General features: G+C 35.4%; 1 protein-coding gene across 1 annotated transcript; it reads left to right on the top strand.

The window, feature by feature from the left end:
- Positions 1 to 11,072: 11,072 nt before the first annotated feature.
- LOC123556821 (uncharacterized) lies at positions 11,073 to 12,542 on the top strand. The gene has a single exon (XM_045347819.2). It carries the CDS (start codon positions 11,073 to 11,075, stop codon positions 12,540 to 12,542), a length of 1,470 nt encoding a protein of 489 aa, XP_045203754.2.
- The last annotated feature ends 8,973 nt before the right edge of the window (positions 12,543 to 21,515 follow it).

Here is a 21,515-nt window from a genome sequence, read left to right as displayed (position 1 = left end):
CAATTCCCATATTAGCAGAAACAAATACCAAGCCCTAAATATCTAATGAATTATCTTAACCATATAGGTCTTGCTATAGTCGTCTGTATTCAGGCACTGTTTTCCTCACAGGTGGAGACCTAAGGACATTCACATGTATAACTATATCCCTTTTCTTCTCAAAGAATATTAGAGCAATGAGGAAGTTGAATGTGAATTTTAAGACGGAAAATATGTTTGTAAAACAACTAAAATAAGATAACCTAGTCGGTAATCAGACTAGTGTTATAGAAACAATCGTACTTCCAAACATTTTATACATAACCATAAAAGAACATTGCATTCATGGTAATTGACAGGGTTTCACCCTTTGAGGTCTCCTTCACTTACTTATTAATCAAAAGATTGTGTTTTTTCAACAAACGTTTACTAAACATGTCAAGTTTAGTCCCAGGAGTATTAAGTTTGAGAAGAAATAAGCAGTCGAACAGTTTTGTGAGTTTCATCGTTCATGATGAACGTGTTTCATTTCAACACTTAGTAATCCATGATGTTTAAATTAAAATTTGATTAATCAAATAACTTCAGTAGCAGATATTCCTTCTCATTCAATGGTAAAGAGGCTTTATAGAGAAACGGTGTGGCAATATTGTGATATTGCTAGAAGTTGAAAGGTCGTAAAGCTAGAGATTTCATTGAAATATAACTAAATCCCTCAGTAGAATACAGTAACAACTTATATTCAAATCGTTTGTAATGCTAGTCGCTTTGCGTTAATTTGTCAGTGATTAGTTCGTATAAATTTCTCTACATATATCATAATTTATAATGCGAACTTGTATCCTCGCGGATCTCACTTTTGGGAATGTCAAATGTTCTGAATTTAATTATATCCCTTAATGCAAACTATCCCTATAAATTAAGTGTATCCTTGAGATCCAGTTAACTTTCAGAGAGAGAAAATACATATTCTCTGGTCCCAATCAATTAAAAAGACTAAAATATCACTGCTGATTTGTGAGACATGATTAACAGAGATGTGAGTACATTTGTAAATGTTGAACCAGTGCGAAGGCATAGTACAATTCGGGCGTGTACGAGACTATGTAAAACAGCATCGAAACTAATCTTATTGGGTTAGTGGAATTGTTGTGGAATGTACATGCTCGTTTGTACTGCTAGGCGTAATTTGTCTGGTATATTGTGGTGGTGATTAGTTCGTTTAAATTCTCATTTTCAAAGACACTAGATCAAAAAAGTGTCCAAGACCGTAAATGATAATTATAGACTAACAAAGAGTTAATAATTTTGATATAACAACACACCTAAATCATTAAAGACGTTTATTTTATGTTTTCCAGTGAATTATAGAGTTTTCTCAGTGAAATAAAAGTGATAATCCAGTTTTTAAACAGTAGATTATCATTTTTATTTTTCACTGTTTTTGCCGATCTAGTTCCGGTCCTCCGTCCCGATTGAAGTCAAATTGTATACCGAGCGTTATGAATACCGGGGACCATAATGACGATGACGTCGTTAAAATGACGTCATTTGTGTTATGCTTTCTGTTGATCTTTCCCGCGATTTTTGACATTTTATAAATTACGCAACAAAAGTAGAGTTTTACACATGAAATAAAAAAATTTGTTTGTGTCAGTGAAATATAAATTTTATTTCACTCGTGAACACCAAAAAAGTCATTTTCACTCGTGGCTATGCCACTCGTGACAATATCAGTTTTTGATGCTCACTTGTGAAATAAAATTGATATTTCACTGAAACAAACAAATATCCTCTAGATTCTCTATTTATTTTCTTGCAGTGTGATATAAATCGTTACCTAAAAGGTATCAGTTCAGTCAATATTCAAATTTCAGTATCTTGTGGTTTACTTGACAATAGATACCATGCATCTTTGTCTGTAAGTACTGGTTATCTAAACATAGAACATTTATGATTTGCTGTCTGTTTACGGAAAAGCAGTATGCAGCATATTTTGTAAAAAGATTTTAGAGTTTCAGATAGAGCGCGTCTAACTGGTAATCAACAGTTCTTCTAAATGATTAGTAAAAGAACGTACTTGATAAGCTACAAATGGGTTGAAATATTAAATCAATAATATGTTTCTGGGATTACTTATTTATTTTAACAATCTGGGCTCAAAGGATAACAAAATGATTTCATAAGGAAAACAACTAGAGCGAAAGGGCTCCTTAGTTTCGACTAATGCCCATATTTAGGTGAGATAGTCCATTTTATGACAGTTTATATCATTTTCCTTTGGTGTCATTCTGTATATTTCCTGCCTTTTATGAATATTAAATTAAATTATATATAGAAATATTATCGAAGCTTGAATCACACACTAATAAAAAAACAACCTTCAATCTGATACTGTAATGACATACATATCAGTCGGAGTGTTTTGTGACAACCAGACACATGTTTCATTGAACTTGTTCGCCGAGACAGGGAGATTCAAGTAATTTATCACTGAGCGAAGCTATTGCGTAGCATAGAGCCAATCTGAGGTTCCGTATCAGTACACCCTATTTGGGGGTAAGAGGTTTGACAGTACTAACGTATTTAAACACCCAAGTGCTGGTTTTGCTACTGACCGTTCCCAGGCGGAGCCCTGCTCTGTTATTACTTGACGGTTTTGTCTGTGTTTTATATGCCCGTTTTTTAATAAGTTGCGATGTCCGTGTGTCCATCTGTCTGCTGGTCCATCCGTCAACACTTTCCGTTTCCGAACTCTTAACCGGAAAATATAATAGGTTAAATAAAATAGTCCTAGAAACTATATCATGTACGTCTACAGGCCGTACATATTTTAAACTTGACTCTACTTGTGCAGCGTCTTCGTTGTATTTCGAGTCAGTAGGTCAAGGGCACAGTGATTGGGAGACAAAATGGTTTCTGATCTCCAAGTCATAAAGTAAGATAGTACTAAATATAACTAGGATAGATCCTTTTTTGAATCAGTGGTCACAGTTGAGTTGAGGTCACAGGGATCTGATTTGTCTTCTGGTTATAGTTTCGTTTCCAGTCTGTAAGTCAGACGTAGCAACGTTTTACATGACTAAGTACCCCTCGAATAAGATCCCTACTGATTTTGGGATCGGTGGCTACACGTACCGACATATCTCCCAAAACAAGGATAAATATCACATAGGGAATGCCATGTTTCAAAAACGCAACCTCCAAAAAACGAAACCCACATTACGCACGCACGCACACACACACACTCGCATAAAAGCAAACACACGAGGACAAAACGAACAAATAAAGGAACACAGTGGGGCACGGCCTTGGAACGGTCAGTGTCAATAAACCACCGACTGGGAGTTTAAACCGGTCTACGGTGCGCACCCAACCTCACTCTTTCCCCCAACATGTTCCAAAAACACGGGATAGTGTAACTAAAAGTAACCCCCACCAGGTGAATCCCTAAAACACGCAATGGAAACAAAAAAACATTATCTTGTTGAGTGTCTTGCTACTTAGTTTTTTTTCTTAGTATCCCTCATATATACCAACACATACTATCCCCACTCTCCCGACCCAGTTTTCTTTTAGTTTTTATTTCCCTTAATTGATATTGTTCGCTTAGTCTCCCTCATTCGCATTCAATTACTTTTACTTGCTTTTTTTTCAATTTGATACAATTGTTTGCTATAATTTTCGAATGCTGCAAGTAAAAATCATATTAGCTGAAAATTCAGAATAATGACATCTCTAGACATATATCGCAGATTCTCCATTGTACTGCTTATATGGTAAAATAAAGGAAACTTTACGCTTAAATATGTAAAAATACCTTTCTGTCATTCATGTGTGGCGACCGTAAAAAGTCGCCCCGACTTCATCTAAGTGTGTTATATTTTCTGGTCCTTCGTGATCATTGATTTCAACTCATTTAGATTTGAAGATTGAATACTGCTTAAGCCGGTGCTAGGGGGCGTGGGCAGTGTTGCATTTTCCATTACTGCTCATGAACAGACTCAATCAAACAGTCTGCAATTTTCACTGTTTGCATTGTTCTCGATGCTTCCGAGGGATCTACTTTCCAGATTTTATTTACTTCACAACAGCGAGTGTTAAGTGCTGTGTGGCGGCCGTAAAAAGTCGCCCCGACTTCATCTCAGTGTTGTTATATTTTCTGGTCCTTCGGGATCATTGATTTCAACTCATTTAGATTTGAAGATTGAATACTGCTTAAGCCGGTGCTAGGGGGCGTTGGCAGTGTTGCATTTTCCATCACTGCTCATGAACAGACTCAATCAAACCGAGTCTGCAATTTTCACTGTTTGCATTGTTCTCGGTGCTTCCGAGGGATCTACTTTCCAGATTTTATTTACTTCACAACAGCGGGTGTTAAGTGCTGTGTGGCGGCCGTAAAAAGTCGCCCCGACTTCATCTCAGTGTTGTTATATTTTCTGGTCCTTCGGGATCATTGATTTCAACTCATTTAGATTTGAAGATTGAATACTGCTTAAGCCGGTGCTAGGGGGCGTGGGCAGTGTTGCATTTTCCATTACTGCTCATGAACAGACTCAATCAAACCGAGTCTGCAATTTTCACTGTTTGCATTGTTCTCGGTGCTTCCGAGATATCTACTTTCCAGATTTTATTCATTACAAACGTATACTGCTTAAAGGTTGTATCATTTAGATAGGAAACATTCAAACTGTATATAAAAGACATTTTAATGACAAAAATAGATACCTAATTTATTTTGCGCGGAAAACGTACACATTTGCTATCATACAATAACTTTCAGATATTGACATAGATAATTGTTGTCGGATAACCATAAAGTATATAAATTGTATCGCATTTTGTCTTTTATTGAAATAAGGCAGTCTGAATCAACAGACGTTTGCAAAACCAAGTTTTAAAGGTTTGCATACCACTTACAGAATTGCAGCATACTTTCAACTTACTTTCAGCATATTTTAAATTCTATTTGGCTTACTAAATGTAAACGCAAAAAGCATGAATGCAGCATTTTCAAATATTTAAATTCTGTAGTAAGTGCGGTGTGCTGCAAATAAATAAATGCAGTTTTCTAGCTTGCATGCAGTATGATTCAAATATTTGAGGTATCCAATATGAAGCTTCCACTCAGAAGTTTTTGTTAGATATTAGTTTTGTGTAAAATCCTCATCAAATAAATTTAACAGAGTTATATGTCATGCATACAAGTCATTTGTTGAAAAACTTCCAATTTGTATAGGTGACTATGGCCGTGTAGTCATAGCATATACTTCAGAGATTTTAAAGGCATGACCAGGAGCGAGCTGCGACTTGGCCGATAGATACCTCAATGCACCAGAAACTGTATGGAGGCATTGAGTATCTGCATCAAACCACGACTTTCATCGAGGCTAATGGTCTGGCAGTGTAGTCGCGAACGAGAAGAAGTATAGGTGACTACACACTTATTACGTGTGTGTGTGTGTGTGTGTGTGTGTTCGGGTTTAACGCCGTTTTCAACAATTTTTCAGTCATATAAACGACGGTGTCTACTTGTAGCAGTGAGCACAATGCCCAACTTTATAATGCTGCCTCACTGGAATATCACGCCGTAGACACGTGGCATGATACCCCACCCAGTCACATTATACTGACACCGGGCTGACCAGTCCTAACACTACCCTCTTAATGCTGAGCGCCGAGCGAGGAAGCTGCTAGTACCATCTTTACGTCTTTGGTATGACGCGGCCGGGGATCGAACCCACGACCTCCCGCACTCACAGCGGACGCTCTACCACTAGGCTACCGAAGCGGTCACACACTTATAATGTCCCTAGCAAAGCACGTAATACTTTTGTACAGTTATAAACTTAACACGCAATATTGTTTATACAAAAAATATGTTTATATTATATTTATATAGCTACTATGAAGTAATTGTTAATATGTTTAAATATGAATTTGGGTCCAATTTATATATATATATATATATATATATATATATACTAAAAATACTGCATTTATGCTGCAAATGCAGTATATACAGAAAATGTTGGAAAACAGCATGTTGCAGAATGTGGTGCATATTTTTTTAATTTGCTGTTTTTCAACGTGTATCTGATTAATCGCAGCAATTAATATTCAGTATGTTCAAAATGTATCAATCATGCTGGAAATACATTATATATATGGATACTGTGGGTAGATTATTGTTATAGATACTTACCTTTATAGTGCTGAAAAGCTCGCTCCGCAGCCGGACTTATAATGCATTACTAGTATATACTGCAAATCTATTTTCCAGTATCTATCCATATGTACTGCAAGTTTCGAATATCTAAATAATATTTGATATATACTTTATGTATCCATGCAAGATACTCCATCTATACAATCATATGTATTTAAGATTCCTTACAGTCAAAGTATTATTTTATAAGTTAAGGAATATGGCCAGATATAATACCTCCTTTTCAAGTATCTTATATTTAAGAAAAAGTACTTGAACTGTTCAAGAGCAAGTTGTAAATGTTAAAGGATTTGTACTAGAACAGTAGGTGAACATATTCTTATTACTATTAAAGACGATTAACGTGAAAATATTACAAATGAAGTTCAAATTCAGGTCTGACTCATACTAGTAACCGAATTTGACCAGATCCTAAGGTAATACACAATAATTCTAATTATTATTAGGATAAGTGAAGAAATATGATCATTGTTTATGAATCAAGGATCATACATTTTGAGATAATGTTCAGACATTACCTCAAATTAAACGTGAACGAGATATTATCAATGCCCCTCCCTTTAATGAGCTACAGCTGTCAGCGATCCTAAACCTCAAATTTAATATTCAAATGCAACAGAACTTACTATTTCAATCTGTAATAGCATGTTAATAAAGTTCATCATAATATATTCAGAGGTGACTTTGGGAAAGTCTAGGGAGGCACATATCTTAGGCAATAAAATATTACTCGGCTCGCATTTTACTGGAGAATGCTTTATATATACATGTGCATGTTAATTATAAAATGTTTGTCTACCATAGAAAGGGTGTCATTGAGGAAGAGACACATTTAGTGTTCAAGTCAGGCAACCCGTTTACTTCTACAGCACTCACAGATTCTAACAAGAAATGCAAGAAATATATTGAGAGTTTTAAAACAATACTTACCAAATTTTACTTTTAAGAATTGTCTTAAGAACATTTCCATGCTTTATTAAAATAACACAATAAATAACGCACTGCTGCTTTATTTTCTTGCAAAAACATTTTAACCAATTAATCTAGATTTTTTATCTGGAGGTATATATATTTCATGTTGTGCTTAGACATAAGCTAGTGTCGGAGATGAAAGATGTCTCATACTCCCAGCAGTAGAATTAGAGTGAGGTTCTTAAGTCATTTTTCTCCAAGAATTATCACGTGCCTAAATCCCATGTCATAGCATCTGTAAAAAGTAATCTTCATTCATTTTCTTATTTATTTTTGAGACGTGTTCGCCTCTGTAAAATTTGACCAGGAATTTTAGTTAAATAGAATTTTGTGTAAGCAGGTTTTATTCCCCAGTACTAATGTCATATTTTGCCAACTGCTGTTTGTCTATCGAAAGTTATAATATTGCTCGTTATGGGATTAATTAAAAACGCCTTTAGCGACCGGAGTTTATAACTCCGTTACATTTTGTTCATTGTTTTCAACAAACATTTTAGCTCAATGCTTGTTGTATATTGATTCGACATTTTAAGAAAAGAACCACGGGTACTTTTGCAAACAATATTGGATATACGGCATATTTCAAATTCAAATGCAATAAACATCAACTCGATTCTAGAAAATGTATCAATATTTTTGAAACCTTGTAATGTATCTGTAACGGCGGTAAAGTTCGTCTAAAACACGAGTATGTCGTAATCTTGAAAAACCCATCCCCATTCTACTGAACAATTACAGACAATAAAGATAAAGGGACGTCAACTTAATGTTGTCTGCAACATGTATTGGAGGATACATATTTAGGGCTGTACGTCTGTATGTCAGTCTCTCTGTCTGTATGACATAAAGTTTGTCTACGAAACTCCTCTGACACCACCAAGCGGATTTACACCAGACTTCACACAACAGTGAATATTGACAAACCTTGTTATGCATATCATCAGCATGCTCTGGTTCGATGATGTCCAGCGGAGGTATGACCCTTGATTTGACTTAGTTTACATAGTCTGCGTATTTGCTCCGACATCCTTACATCAATTTTCACAACAGTAATCATTACCGCGTTGTGCATATCGTCGGCATGTTCCAGTTTGGTGCTTTTCAGCGGAGTTGTGGCCCGTAATTGTCAAATTTTATGATATTTTGGCATCTTGTCTTACATGTTGGGCGGATTTTCAGCAAACCTTACAAGAGTTATTAGTGTAAAGACTAGTTATGCATATCATCGGTATGTTCCGGCGGTTCAGTGACTTTTAGCGCAGTTAAGGACACGTCACAGCTGAGATAGTTTAGCATTATTACACAGTCGGTATTGAAATTGTGTTTCCAATACATGTGCTCATTAGATAAATCCTCAATATCTATGTGAAAATAAGGGATGTGTTTTGTATGATTGCAACACTGTGAGTTGCTCTAATTACTGAAAAATGACTGAAACAATAGGAATTCGTACGAAAGATGGATAGACAAAACGACAGTGAGGTAACAATATATTCTTTTATTGTTTTAATGTATGAGTTGTAAGCTACAATATAGAATACCCATTTAATGAAAATCAAACTGGAAGTTAGAAATAACAGAAACAAATTAATTAGGTCATGAGACATCATATACCTGTCAAAATTTGTCATTAGTTTTCACGAACTGTCAAAATTATTTTTATCTCTCTATTCTGCAAATGCATTGTTTTTGTAAGTATCTTGGTCGGATATTGTAGTGTGTAACTTACTTTACATTCCACATTAATATTTGTGCTTGAAATTGCTTTGTTGAGCTCACCGACGTCACATATGAATGTCAATTGTTTTAGTTTATTGTCTGTTATAAAGGTACCAGATCTCAATATTAAGATATAAGAATTGTTCCTTTCTGGTAGACAAAGGAAACTATTTGGTTGAATCATAATATAACGGTTTTTGGAAAGAACTGAATATTCTTTTTTTTTTTTTTTTGTTATTCACCGAAAATTCAAAAAGTTACATCACCTTAAGACCCTGGATTTGTCACATTTTAAAGTGTTTACACTCTTGCTGTATACCACTAGGCTGAATTTCATCAACCCTCACGAGTGATTAGTTATATTGTCGGGGAAAGTTGTTGCTTGGTAGAATTCTATGCCTTCAAATGATGATTTGTTTATTTTTTTCAAAGAAAAGCGTTTGACAATTCCGTCAATCCTTTTATTCTTTTGTTACACTTCGCGTTCGGTCCATAACTATGCCATCAACAAAGAGGAATTTTAGTATAAATTAGCACAAATGGTTCCCAAGAAACGCCGTATATTGCGCAAAATCTAAACCCGTAACTACAAGAGCATTGTCTCATTTAGACGTCAAAAATGAGATAAAATGGGTGGGTCTGGTTCATGTCATGTCAGTAAGTATTCGGCATGGGAATTTAGATATCAAAGAGTTTAGATAATATAAACTTGTTAGACGCAATACCTAGACCCCTTGCTCGAAGTTCAATGTAAAGAGTATAGGTCATATTTCTTGTCCTTTCAATTTCTTTGTCAGTAGCCTAGTGGTAGAGCGTCCGCTTCGAGTGCGGGAGGTCGTGGGTTCGATCCCTGGCTGCGTCACACCAAAGACGTAAAAAATGGTACAAGTAGCTTCCTCGCACGGCGCTCAGCATTAAGAGGATAGTACTAGGACTGGTCAGCCCGGTGTCAGTATAATGTGACTGGGTGGGGTATCATGTTATGTGTCTACGGCGTGATATTCCAGTGAGGCAGCACTATAAAGTTGGGCATTGTGCTCACTGCTACAAGTAGACACCGTCGTTCATATGACTGAAAAATTGTTGAGAAAGACGTTAAACCCGAACACACACACACACACACAAACATACAAAATTTCTTTGTCATGCAAGGATCGCTACTTGAATAACTGATGTTAAAATATTTAAGTAGAGCATTTGAATAAATTCGCCTTTATTCCAATATGTTCACGAATCAAAGTGAATCATTGTTTGCCTAGTCTGTTTCATGTCTTCTTCGGGTCAAAATACTTTAAAAATGTTCCATGCATAAAGCTCCAAGTTTTCACAATGTGTTTCTTGCGAAATAGGCTTCGGAGGAGGACACCGGGAACAGTTTTCCTAAATTGTCTACAATTCGCGCTATCCTTACTCTTCTGTTTCTTAAGAAAGCTTTTTTTTATAACTAATCGTAACAGCAAATATTCATTATACTATAACACTTTATAAAGTTATAATTTACAGATTACTTAAAACCCATGAGTAATAAAAACCTTTAAGTTAAACATACAATATTTATTTGTTAAAAAATACTACAACCTGGCTCTAACCTAACAGTTCAAACGGTGATACCTATATACATTTCACTCTTTGCCATATCGATGGACTCCTGTCATGCAGTTTCGCATACATTGATTAAAAGTCTTTCTTATGTGTGGGTGACATTTTAGATGTATACTCGTCCTCGCTGGTACCGCGTCCCCGCTGATACCGCGGTAATCCGTATATTACCTAATTTGCATACAAAGCGCCCTCTGTCAACTGTTTACCACGTGAAATTGAAAGCGGAAGTGTTTCTTTTTTCATCGGGACCAAAACTTGTAAAAATGTCTTCTATACTGGTAAGTAACCCTACTATTAATACAAAATACAATAAAACTCACCATTTCTGTTCATGTTTGTACCATTCACCTATTTTTTATCCTTTAAACACCCTTAAAAATTCCGATTGAAAGTTTGACAAGTCTAGGCCGTCTGCAAAATGGTGTTATGACGTCATAGACCGCCAATGAAAAAAAAATCTACGGAAGCGGATGAGTGCCATAATAATGAAATTTTGGTTTTTTATTTCTCTTCTTCCATAATTTTGCTGAAAGGATTTACATTTTATTTTCAGAATGCAAAGCAAAACAAGATGAAATACGACAGGGCAAATCTTTTGAGGGCATTCCAAGCCACACAGAAGGGCATGTCAGTCTACAGGGCTTCTAGAGAGTACAACGTTCCAGAATCAACTCTACGTGACAGAACACGGGGATTGGTTCCTGTTGATGTAACTGTGGGGTTTAAGCCATTGTTTTCTGTAGATGAAGAAGAAAAGCTTGTCAAGCACATTTCTTACATGGCAGACATAGGCTATGGATATAATGTGTCCAAAATAAAGTACATGGCCAGGGACTATGCCTTACATCTTGGAAAAGTTGTTAAGTCTGCTGAAAGTCTCAGTGATTGTTGGTTTTATGACTTTGTAAAGAGATGGCCTAACTTAAAAATTGCCAAACCACAGAAACTTGCCATATCTAGAGCTAAATCTGCATCAAGACAAACCATTGATAACTATTACTGTGAACTTGAATCTATCTTGAAAGAACACAACTTACTAGACAAGCCAGAACGGATTTTCAACATAGATGAGACTGGAGTGTCCACAGAGCACCAACCACCAAAGGTTGTTTGTAGTAAAGACACAACTCCGCAAGCTGTTACATCACCTAGGTCTTCTTTGGTTACAATCATTGCAGGAGGTAATGCCATTGGTAATTCTATACCACCATACTTTGTTTTTTCTGGGAAACGTTGGAACCCTGAATTCCTCCAGGACGCCTGTGTTGGATCATCTGGTGAAATGACAAAGAATGGTTGGTCGAACACTCAGGTATTCCAGAACTATGTCACAAACCATTTTGCGAAGTATGCAAATCTGTCACCAGAGATACCAACCTTATTACTGTATGATGGACATAAATCACACATTTCCCTTACTCTTACTCAGTGGGCTGAAAGAAACAATGTGATATTATTTGTTCTGCCTCCACATACAAGCCATTTGACACAACCACTGGATGTTGGGGTATTTGGACCATTCAAGAAGATGTATAGTATGGCTTGTCACTCTTACATGCAACAGAACCCTGGTCTTACCATTTCAAAGTACAGTGTGGCAGCATTGACAGCCAAACCATACATGAAAGCTCTGTCCACAGAAAATCTGCAAGGTGCATTTAGGAAAGCCGGCATATTTCCATTTGACAAAACCACCATTTCTGATGGGGATCTTGCTCCAGCTGTGATCTATGAATCTTGCAAAACTTCTGATTTGTCACAGGAATGCACCCCAAGTCCAATGCAACCTTCATCAACCAACATTAACTGTGAAACAAAAGTAACTTCCAACACAGATGACCAGTCATTCTTTGCTGAACGAACTGTCACGAAAGCTCTTGTGAAAAAAACCCAAACGAAAGTTTGTACCTCCCTTCCTCACTGGGAATTTATTGAAAGAAAAAAACATCGAAATAATGGAACAGTCTGCAAAAAAAACAAAATCAGAACCACTGTCACAAAATCAGAAAGACCCTATGCCAAGCACCTCAGGAGTGACTAAAACTGGTGGGCCTATACCTCTTCTGTCAGAGGATGAAGACAGTATTGTCTCTGAACAGGAAAATGAAGATTTGTGCTGTGTTTGCTCTGGCTGGCAACCCGAGGAGATAAGGGGATGTGACACTATTGTTTTTGTGACCTGGGGAAAATGTGACTTTTGTCCACACTGGACACACTTAAGGTACTGCTCAGAGGTGAAAGTGTTGAGGAGGAACAGTGTATTTAGATGTCCTCACTGTTTGCAAATTGACTAAGTAGCAGCAAGTTAGAGGTTTTTTATATAAAAATTGCAAAAAATAAGAAACAAAAAAGTAAAATAAGTTATTTTCATAAATTTTGTGGTTTAACAGTGTTAAGTAACGTTTTTCCAGTTCATTGTTGAAAATGTTGTGCCTTCACGGACACCATACTTTTAATGACAGAATTACCGCGGTACCAGAGTGGACTCCCTTGGGAGCACCTGTTATGCAATATGGCCGATTGAACTTTATAAACTATTTCAAAACATGGCTTTAAATTATTGATTCCTCGTGGATAGATACTCGAGACACAACAGTTCATCATGGTCTAGGAAATACATAAAAGTAAGTTATTTTTATTATTCTTTTTTTTCGGCGAAATTAAGTACCGCGGTACCGGAGGGGACCATCATAATACCATACGACCCTACTTAGAAAGCTCAATTTCAGTACAAAATAATTCGGTTGTATATTTCAGGACCATTATTAAAACACATGTTTGTTTAAATCAAAGTCTCTGTCATGTTCTATATTCAGCATATAAACATTAATTTTTTATCCAAATTTATTGTTCTTTAGAGACCTTTGATCAAGTGCATGTCAATGTTTATGGCCAGAATTTGTTCCATGAGACATTGGATAATAATAAAAGCCTCTGTTTCGGTTTTATACCGATTGCTGAAATACAGATTAGCTAGACGCTGGAGGGATATGTAATGGTCAAAGAAAAAAATCTAGTTTAATTGGAAATACGCGTGGGTATTTTGTACTTTATCAATATGAGGACATTATTACATGTTCCGTTAATATCGTCTTGATATACCCTACCTGCTTTAATGTGGTGTCTTAAGGTGAACAGGCAATTTAAGAACCATGACAACAGGAAGTTTACTTACGTACTATTATTTAAAGCTGACTTTTGGGAGATTCGGATACGAAGGACTAGTACACTATATAAGTACCATGCCTCGTATTAGCAATAAAATGTCAATACAGATAAAAAGAAGCATTGATGATGAATGTCACCACAGTGTTTATATAAAACTTCTTCATAAGAGACAAGACAGAATTTGATGTTTTTAAACCTCATATCAGATCAACGCTTTATTTCCAATAATTTTACATTGACTTGTTAGCCTAAGTTTTAACCTCTGTCGTTTGCAAAGGCGTTGAGAACACGTGTTTATTTCTCTTAAACTTGCTTTTTTGTATAAATTTACATGAACAATTTCGTGTTTTACATGCCGTACATTCTGTAACTGTTGCCATTGTGTGGTAGCCTTGTGGTAGAGCGTCCGCTTTGAGTGCGGGAGGTCGTGGGTTCGATCCCCAGCCGCGTCATACCAAAAAAGCGCCGTATGTTTCCCAGTTAAAACTTTGGGCTTACCATAAACGAGAAAATAATGGGTAGAACTAAACAAACTGGAATTTAGAAAGGGGATCTGAGGTTACGGAGCCTGGATATAACAGAAACTGTCAAAAGACAAAATTAGAAAGCAGGCACCATATCCAAGGTGTGATTATACAATACCCAAAGCTATGAAAGCCACCAAAGCCGAAATGGTCAAGCTGAAAAAATAAACAGTACCAATTGTACAACATGAAAGCCGAACGATCTGAAGATCAAAATAAAACAGCTCTGATTGAATGCACGAGGCCTAAAACATTTTCATTTTTGTCGTATTCAGCGACCTGTATAGTTTTAACATTTGCTTTTTTGTAGTAAACTTGAGTATTTTTTAGAAACTGCAATTCATTAATTTAGATAGTATTGTACATGTATCTGTGATAAAAATACGAAAAATAATTTCAGATCTGGCACGGATTTGAAGGATGAAGAGATGAAACACCATTCCCGTAAAAGCAAACATAATACATTTGACTGCACAATAAACCGGTTTAAGCTTCCCAGTAGTAGTTTTGCCACTGACCGTTCCAAGGCGGTGCCCCACTGTGTTCCTTTATTTCTTTGTTTTGTCCTTGTGTGTTTACTTTGTGTTTGGTGTGTTTGTGTTGGTCGTGTGCGCGTCCGCGAGCTGGGTTTGCGTTTGGGGAGGCTGCGTTAGCTTTCCCTGTTGGATATATATTCATCCTTGTTTTTAGTTTCAGTGTTGTTATATTTTCTGGTCCTTTGGGATGATGGAGTCCATTCAACATATGTGTAATAAAGTTCCGCTTAAGCCGGTGCTAGGGGGCTTGAGAGGTGTTGCACATTTCATTACTACGCATGAACAGACTCAATCAAACCGAGTCTGCTATCATTCTTGGTTGTATTCTTTGCTTCCAAAGGATCTTTTTACAGATGTTATTAGTAATTAAAGTATTATCTTCATTACATATACTTTTATGTGAAAACATTCATACATTTAAGACCTGTTTCTACACAAAAACACACATAAGGAAAGTTTTCCTTTCACAATCATTGATGAGCCTCCGACTGTTGAAGTCTCTGTCGCTTAACTAATTAGTCAAAAGGTTGTACTGAGTGTTGTTTTTCAACAAAAGTTTACAAACAAATGCATGTTACGTTGCATGCCTGATGAATATTTTAAAGAGTTTATTTCAGTCTTCAGTCATTTGTTTATCTGCCATGGTTAAATACAAATTGATTAATTATACACTTTAACAGCAGAGTATCATACAGCGTAGCAGTACTGCATTCATGTCTGTGCAACAGTCGATATAAAGGTCGAAGGGCCGGGTAGGGTATTTCCGAACCTGAATCTATTTACGGACAATAATTTCAATTGCTTGTATCCCTCTTGAGCACATTTCAGATTTGAATGTGACATCATCATTCAACGTCACATTCTTTCTTTTCCGATATCTTTTGTATGTCTTCGTTGACGAAAAAAACTGTGTCCAATACCCCAATTCCAAGGTATGAAAGTATTACGGAAATTTCTATGCAATGTTAAATATTATTGACACTGTCAGTAGAGTCCGTATTGTTATATACATGTTTAGACCAAAGTGCGCATAGTATTCGTTTAAAAACTATAGCGAGTTATTCGGAAAAACCCTAAGCTCAATGAATATGAGACTGTATTTGTTTATACTAGTTTATTTTAGGTCGATTGTGAAGGAAGTTCTACAACTTATATTAATAACTCTCGACATCTCATTCCTGATTGAATCAATCGCTACGAAGGTATGAGAGAAGAGGCCAGTTTCCCTTTAATGCTGAACGCCAAGCAAGGGAGCTACTGGTACCATTTTTTACGAACCCACGACCTCCTGCACTCGAAGCGGACGCTCTTCCACTAGGCTATCGAGAGTTTATCAACGAACAAAGCGTTTTGGAACCAGGCATTTCCCCATTAGTCCTCAAGAATATAAAAATCTATTAAGCTGGAACCAAGTCAGGTGTTAGGTACAACTGGTAACAGGTCTGAGACTATGCAGTTAAGAAATACTTATAGGCGACATTTCGGCACTAAAGATTGACTAACAAGTTTATTACAGACATTGTCCGGCAAATTATAGACAAACTATTGTGGGCATTTTATTTCATCTTATGAACAAACATGATTAAACTACGATTTGTATTATTTTGCTTCGTTCCGAGCTTTGCTTCAAAGGGATCTTATTAACTTCAATACAAAAGCTAGTATGTGACTGAAATAATTAGTGTAAAGTTCTCCTTATTCTATCTCATTACACATATATATCCAGATGCCACTTTTGGGAAATCTGCTGTTACATAATTCAGACAGACAAAATAACAATGTTGTCAAGATATATTTTATTTAGCACCTCACAGACACCGCTTCTGTAGGAGATGAAATGGTACATAGATAACCGCAGTTTTACGGAGATACATTTGGTGATTGTATCAGTCATGCTGTTTTTCCTGCTGAATACACACAATGTTTTCTGAAAGGAAGATACCTGAGTATTTAACACTACTAGTATTACTTTTCGTTTTGTAGTTATAAGCTTTTAAAATAAATATTGTTTTTAAACCACTTTTCCATTGGTATTTTCTGACTTACATATCTATAAATTTACCAAACAAATAAAAAAAATGGCAGCCTATCAACCGCACTGTTTCTTTACTTTCGTACAGACACATTTTAAGCGATGAATCAAGAGAAGTCCGTGTGCTTTGAAGGTATATCTATTTCATGCTCCGTCTCAGTAATACTTTTCAGCTGTTTCCAGCAGTTGAACTAGACATGCATTTTTTCTCATCTTAAGTAAACATTTATTTCTTATTACTTTCTAAAAGCATCTGTAAAATGAGGCCGTCATTTATGTTCTTTGTAATTTGTATTAAATATTCCGCCTGTGAGGATTTGACATAGACTTACATTAAATATAATTTGGTATAATATGACTGCATCTTTTATATCTAGAGGTGTTTTGCGGATAATATTCCGCTAGTTGGTATTTGTCTGCTGTGGATAGTAATAATGCCCGCCTTAAACTGTTCTAAGAATTTCTTCACCGGCCTGATTAGATAGCCCTATTTGCTTTTGCTCATTTTGGCAAGAAAAACTTATATGAATACTGGTTTTATATTGATTAAACATCTGAAGACAAGAACTAAGAGCATCTAAATCGATCTTATTTGATAAGAGATATGGCGAACATAAAATGATGACTTTTGCTTCCCCCAAACTCCACTGGTTTCCTTGGAGAAGTGTATCTATCATATCTGTTCAATATCGTGGCAAATTGCTTATTTGAAAACTTAGTACTGTATCTACAGTGGCGGTAAAGCTCGGCTAGAGACGGATTATCTTGGTCTCGGAGAATGTTGGTCATTATTACGAAAAGTTATAATTTAGAAACCCATAGGAACGTCTTACAAAGCTGACACTGAAATTATGTCTTGATTCGTGTTATGCATTGTTAAATTCCAAAGGTGACATAGAAAGCCATGAGGTTTTTAAATGCCAAAATGCGATACGGTCATCAATAAAGCTCAGAGTGATGTTGGCTTTTGTTACATTCGACCCCTTATGCTATTGCATATTCAAAAGTTGAGGTTTTCCCCAAGTAAATATATTAACAAAATATTTTTGAAAGTGAAAATTGCAGTCATAATTTATAAACTCTAGTATGTAAGTATGTCTTCACAATCGCTTTTTGTTCGTAATTGATCCCCAAAAAGGGTCAATTTTATTTACCAAATGTATGACTTCAGCTATTATTTTAAACCGTTTTCAAGTATGCATATATCGTAGACATGTTTTTATTCAATGACAAATGATTGCTAGGTACATATAATGTAGGGATAATACACGTTTTTTTGTGTATTAACGTCTGCAGAAGCCCGCGGGATTGTTTTCGGTCTCGGTCACAAACATATCCCAAGGGCTTCTGCAGGCGTTAATACACAAAACAAACGTGTATTGTCGCTATTCTTGCATAAAAAACATTACACGACGACTAAATGCATTGTTTTCATATGTGATGACTTGACAATTCCGGTACATTTTTTATTTACCATTCTTGTTGCTCTTGGAAACGGTAAACATGTTTTAAATATCCATAACCGGGGCACACATAACAACAACACTACGAAAAGCGAGATTTGAAGGTTTTTGAGCACTTATTTTTAGTTTTAGTTATTACAAACGTTACATTACACATAATTTTGCATATAACTAAAAATCTGATAAACGTGAACACAATTATTTTAAGAATAACAACTTTACATTCGAATTATTTTTAGTACGAACAAAAAGAGTACGGGTGAGTACGAAGCTAGTGACTAGCTTTCGCGGTTTATTATATGAATTCTGCGAACAATCAGGTAAAAACAAACCGACTGATACTAACAAAAATCATTAATATAATACCTAAAAACGGGCAATAGCACAAGTTACACGCGATTCTTATTTATTCACAGTTATTTACAATAACTGAACAGACGCTTTATAAAGGGAGTGAACTCTAAGAGAAGCTAGTGCGTACATTGATGGGGGCAGTACGTTTGGGGTTGGAAACTGATACAGCTAAACAGACTATGTATTACATTGTATCTATAATGCTACAAGAAGAGGTTGTTATGGAAGAAACAAGACGCAGATGCCAAATATCAGTATGCGCAAAAATATATACATATGTCCCTGGCAAAGCATTTCAAAAATAAAAATTGGGTATTAACAGCACGTGAATTGCCTTGTTTGCACACGATTTTTCTCCCGTTAATACATGGGCGGATCCAGTGAAAAAAGTAGTTTTTATGCAAGAATATCATAAACATAACACTATTTCTGGTCTATTTAGATGACTTAGGCTCTAAAAATCGAAACTGTTAACTTAAAAGCATAGTGTTTACTTCGTTCAAATATCTTCATTTGTCCATAGCTCAAGTTGATACAACAACCACCGCACAATACACTCATAACAATATCACGCAGTTGATCATTCGTTGATTAATATTAGAGGATGTATAATAAATATAAAATATTCAAAATGAAACATTTGTTACTGAGCTTGACTATAGTCAAATTCAGAATTTCTCTGTGCCTCTGATTGCAATTTATTTTCTAACCTTTGAAAGTAATTGCCTATTAATCTAAGATATTCAGTGCCCATCGTTTACTAGAAGTTTAATGCTTAGCTATTTACTTCGAATGTAATCCACATTAAATGCATCTATCTTTACTGAATATATAGATACATACGTATGTATAACTATATTAAAAATTAAATGCCAGGCAGTAACAATCGAATGCTAACGGAACTTTCAGTTTTTAGCAGTAGTACATTTTTATCCTGTTATAGCTGTATTAAATTTGTACTGCAAAGTATAGTTTGTACAGAATTACATAAACATGTAAGTTTTTTGTTTTTACATCAACTACATGACTATAGAATTATTTTGAATTTTCAAATATGAAATTTTGATCTAATATACCTTTAAATTTATTTAGGCTTAGCCTCTACCAATCTATCAGTAGTTACAGATGTTTTTCAGCAATTTTACTTATAAGGTCCTACCAGATTGAAAAGAAAGAGCAAATCATATCAGTTAGGAGGACACCGCTCAAGTACATCATAAATAATACCACTTTTGAAACGTTCACATTTAATGTTAAGAATTTTATTAAATGGAACAGTGAACTGCGTTGACAATGTAACATTTAGTTGTGTACTCATATATAGCCAAATGAAAGTGTTTATTAGAGCATGCATTAAATTCACTGAAATAAGTATCCGTGTATTGCCAGTGCGCATCTTTTCGCGCATTCAGTGTTACAAACAGTTGTTAATGCTGATAATTACGCAGAACTCAGTTTTCAATACAGAACGCCAGATATGAGTTCCGTAACAAGTCAAAGGGTTTTGACAACAAAATGGTTGAAAATAACAAGTATAAATAATAAATAGATAAATAGTTATCTGGCTGCACATACCACTCTTTCATTTTATGATTATTTTGCGAGGCATTTAGAGGATAAAAAAGTTTATACCAACCTTCATAACTATTATAAAACAACAGACTATTTCTAATGTCGCCGATCATGATTTTAAACAAAAAGAAAATCCATAATAGGATATGCCTTCACGCATTCACCATTTGAGGAAAATTTAGTTCAGATTTCCCGTAATTTATGCATTCTTTTGAATAACACAAAATTATCATTGTATAACGAAAACTTGAAGAAAGAGGAAACAGCTATCGTCACACCTTTAGCTTAACATTAATCAAGTAAAACTTATGTATTCGTGTGAAATTCATAATTTGAAAGCAAAGAATTGTTTTATGTCTTTACCCGAAGCCCTGGCCCAGACCAACGTCATACTTAGAGGGCAAAGATGTTTTTGTTATTTCTTCTTGTTGGTCTAACATGTGTATGTATAGAAGGATGTTATAATTAAATGTATACATGGGATGATTTGTCACACAAGACAAGATTCCTAGTTTGAAGAGGTAAAATATTCAAGGTACATTTACTTTTTTCTGTTCTGTCCTTATTCACTTTAATCAGGTGACATGTCCCTCGCACAATTTAAACACCTTGCCCAAGAGTGTTTTCTTTTAATTAGGGATCGACCATTTGATCTTCAGAATGGACTGGGGTAGGAACTTGGGTTAGGTCTATACTGGAAATCCAACAAGTGATATTTTTGTATAAAATTCAGATTTCTTCTTCCGAACTAATATGTTATAGTATTTTCATTTTTCAGTGTTTCTGAAATTTTCAAAATGTTTACAACGTCAAACATAAACGCCTACGACAAAGTTGTGACCACGTTAATTTGTGTAGATCTAGTGTTTTGATAAAAGTTCAATTTTGTTACCGTAATTATTTTATAAATTGTGGAAACATTTATCATACTTGATATAGTAATTAAGATTGCTGGTATGATTGTTATTCCTTCAATTTTAAGTGTAAAAGCTAATTGTCTACAAAATGAAACGCATGAATATTTGATAACGTCTGCTTTCATTTTTGTATTATTTAAGAACTATCTAATATATTATTCATACACTCGTTAATCTTGTGAAATTTATTGCCCATGTTATTTGTTTCGACTTCTGGCAAAGGCTGTCTTTAATTGGCAAAGATAACGCAAGAACCAGGGGTTTATTGATTTTGAGATGGTTGGAAACCTAAGGCAATATTTGCGATAAGATGGATCGCGAGGCCTTCCTTATGATACAGCTCCATTTGTAATACAGATCTAAGAAAATTATTATTGACATACATAAACGCACTAGATTTCCCATCACTCTACACTTCATATTAATCTTTAACTATCTAAATAATGAA

The sequence above is a fragment of the Mercenaria mercenaria genome, chromosome 2 (genome assembly GCF_021730395.1).
Source record: "Mercenaria mercenaria strain notata chromosome 2, MADL_Memer_1, whole genome shotgun sequence".
Classification (NCBI taxonomy): domain Eukaryota; kingdom Metazoa; phylum Mollusca; class Bivalvia; order Venerida; family Veneridae; genus Mercenaria; species Mercenaria mercenaria.
The sequence above is the reverse complement of the archived record's forward strand: the minus strand, read 5'-3'. Positions and strand labels throughout refer to the sequence as shown.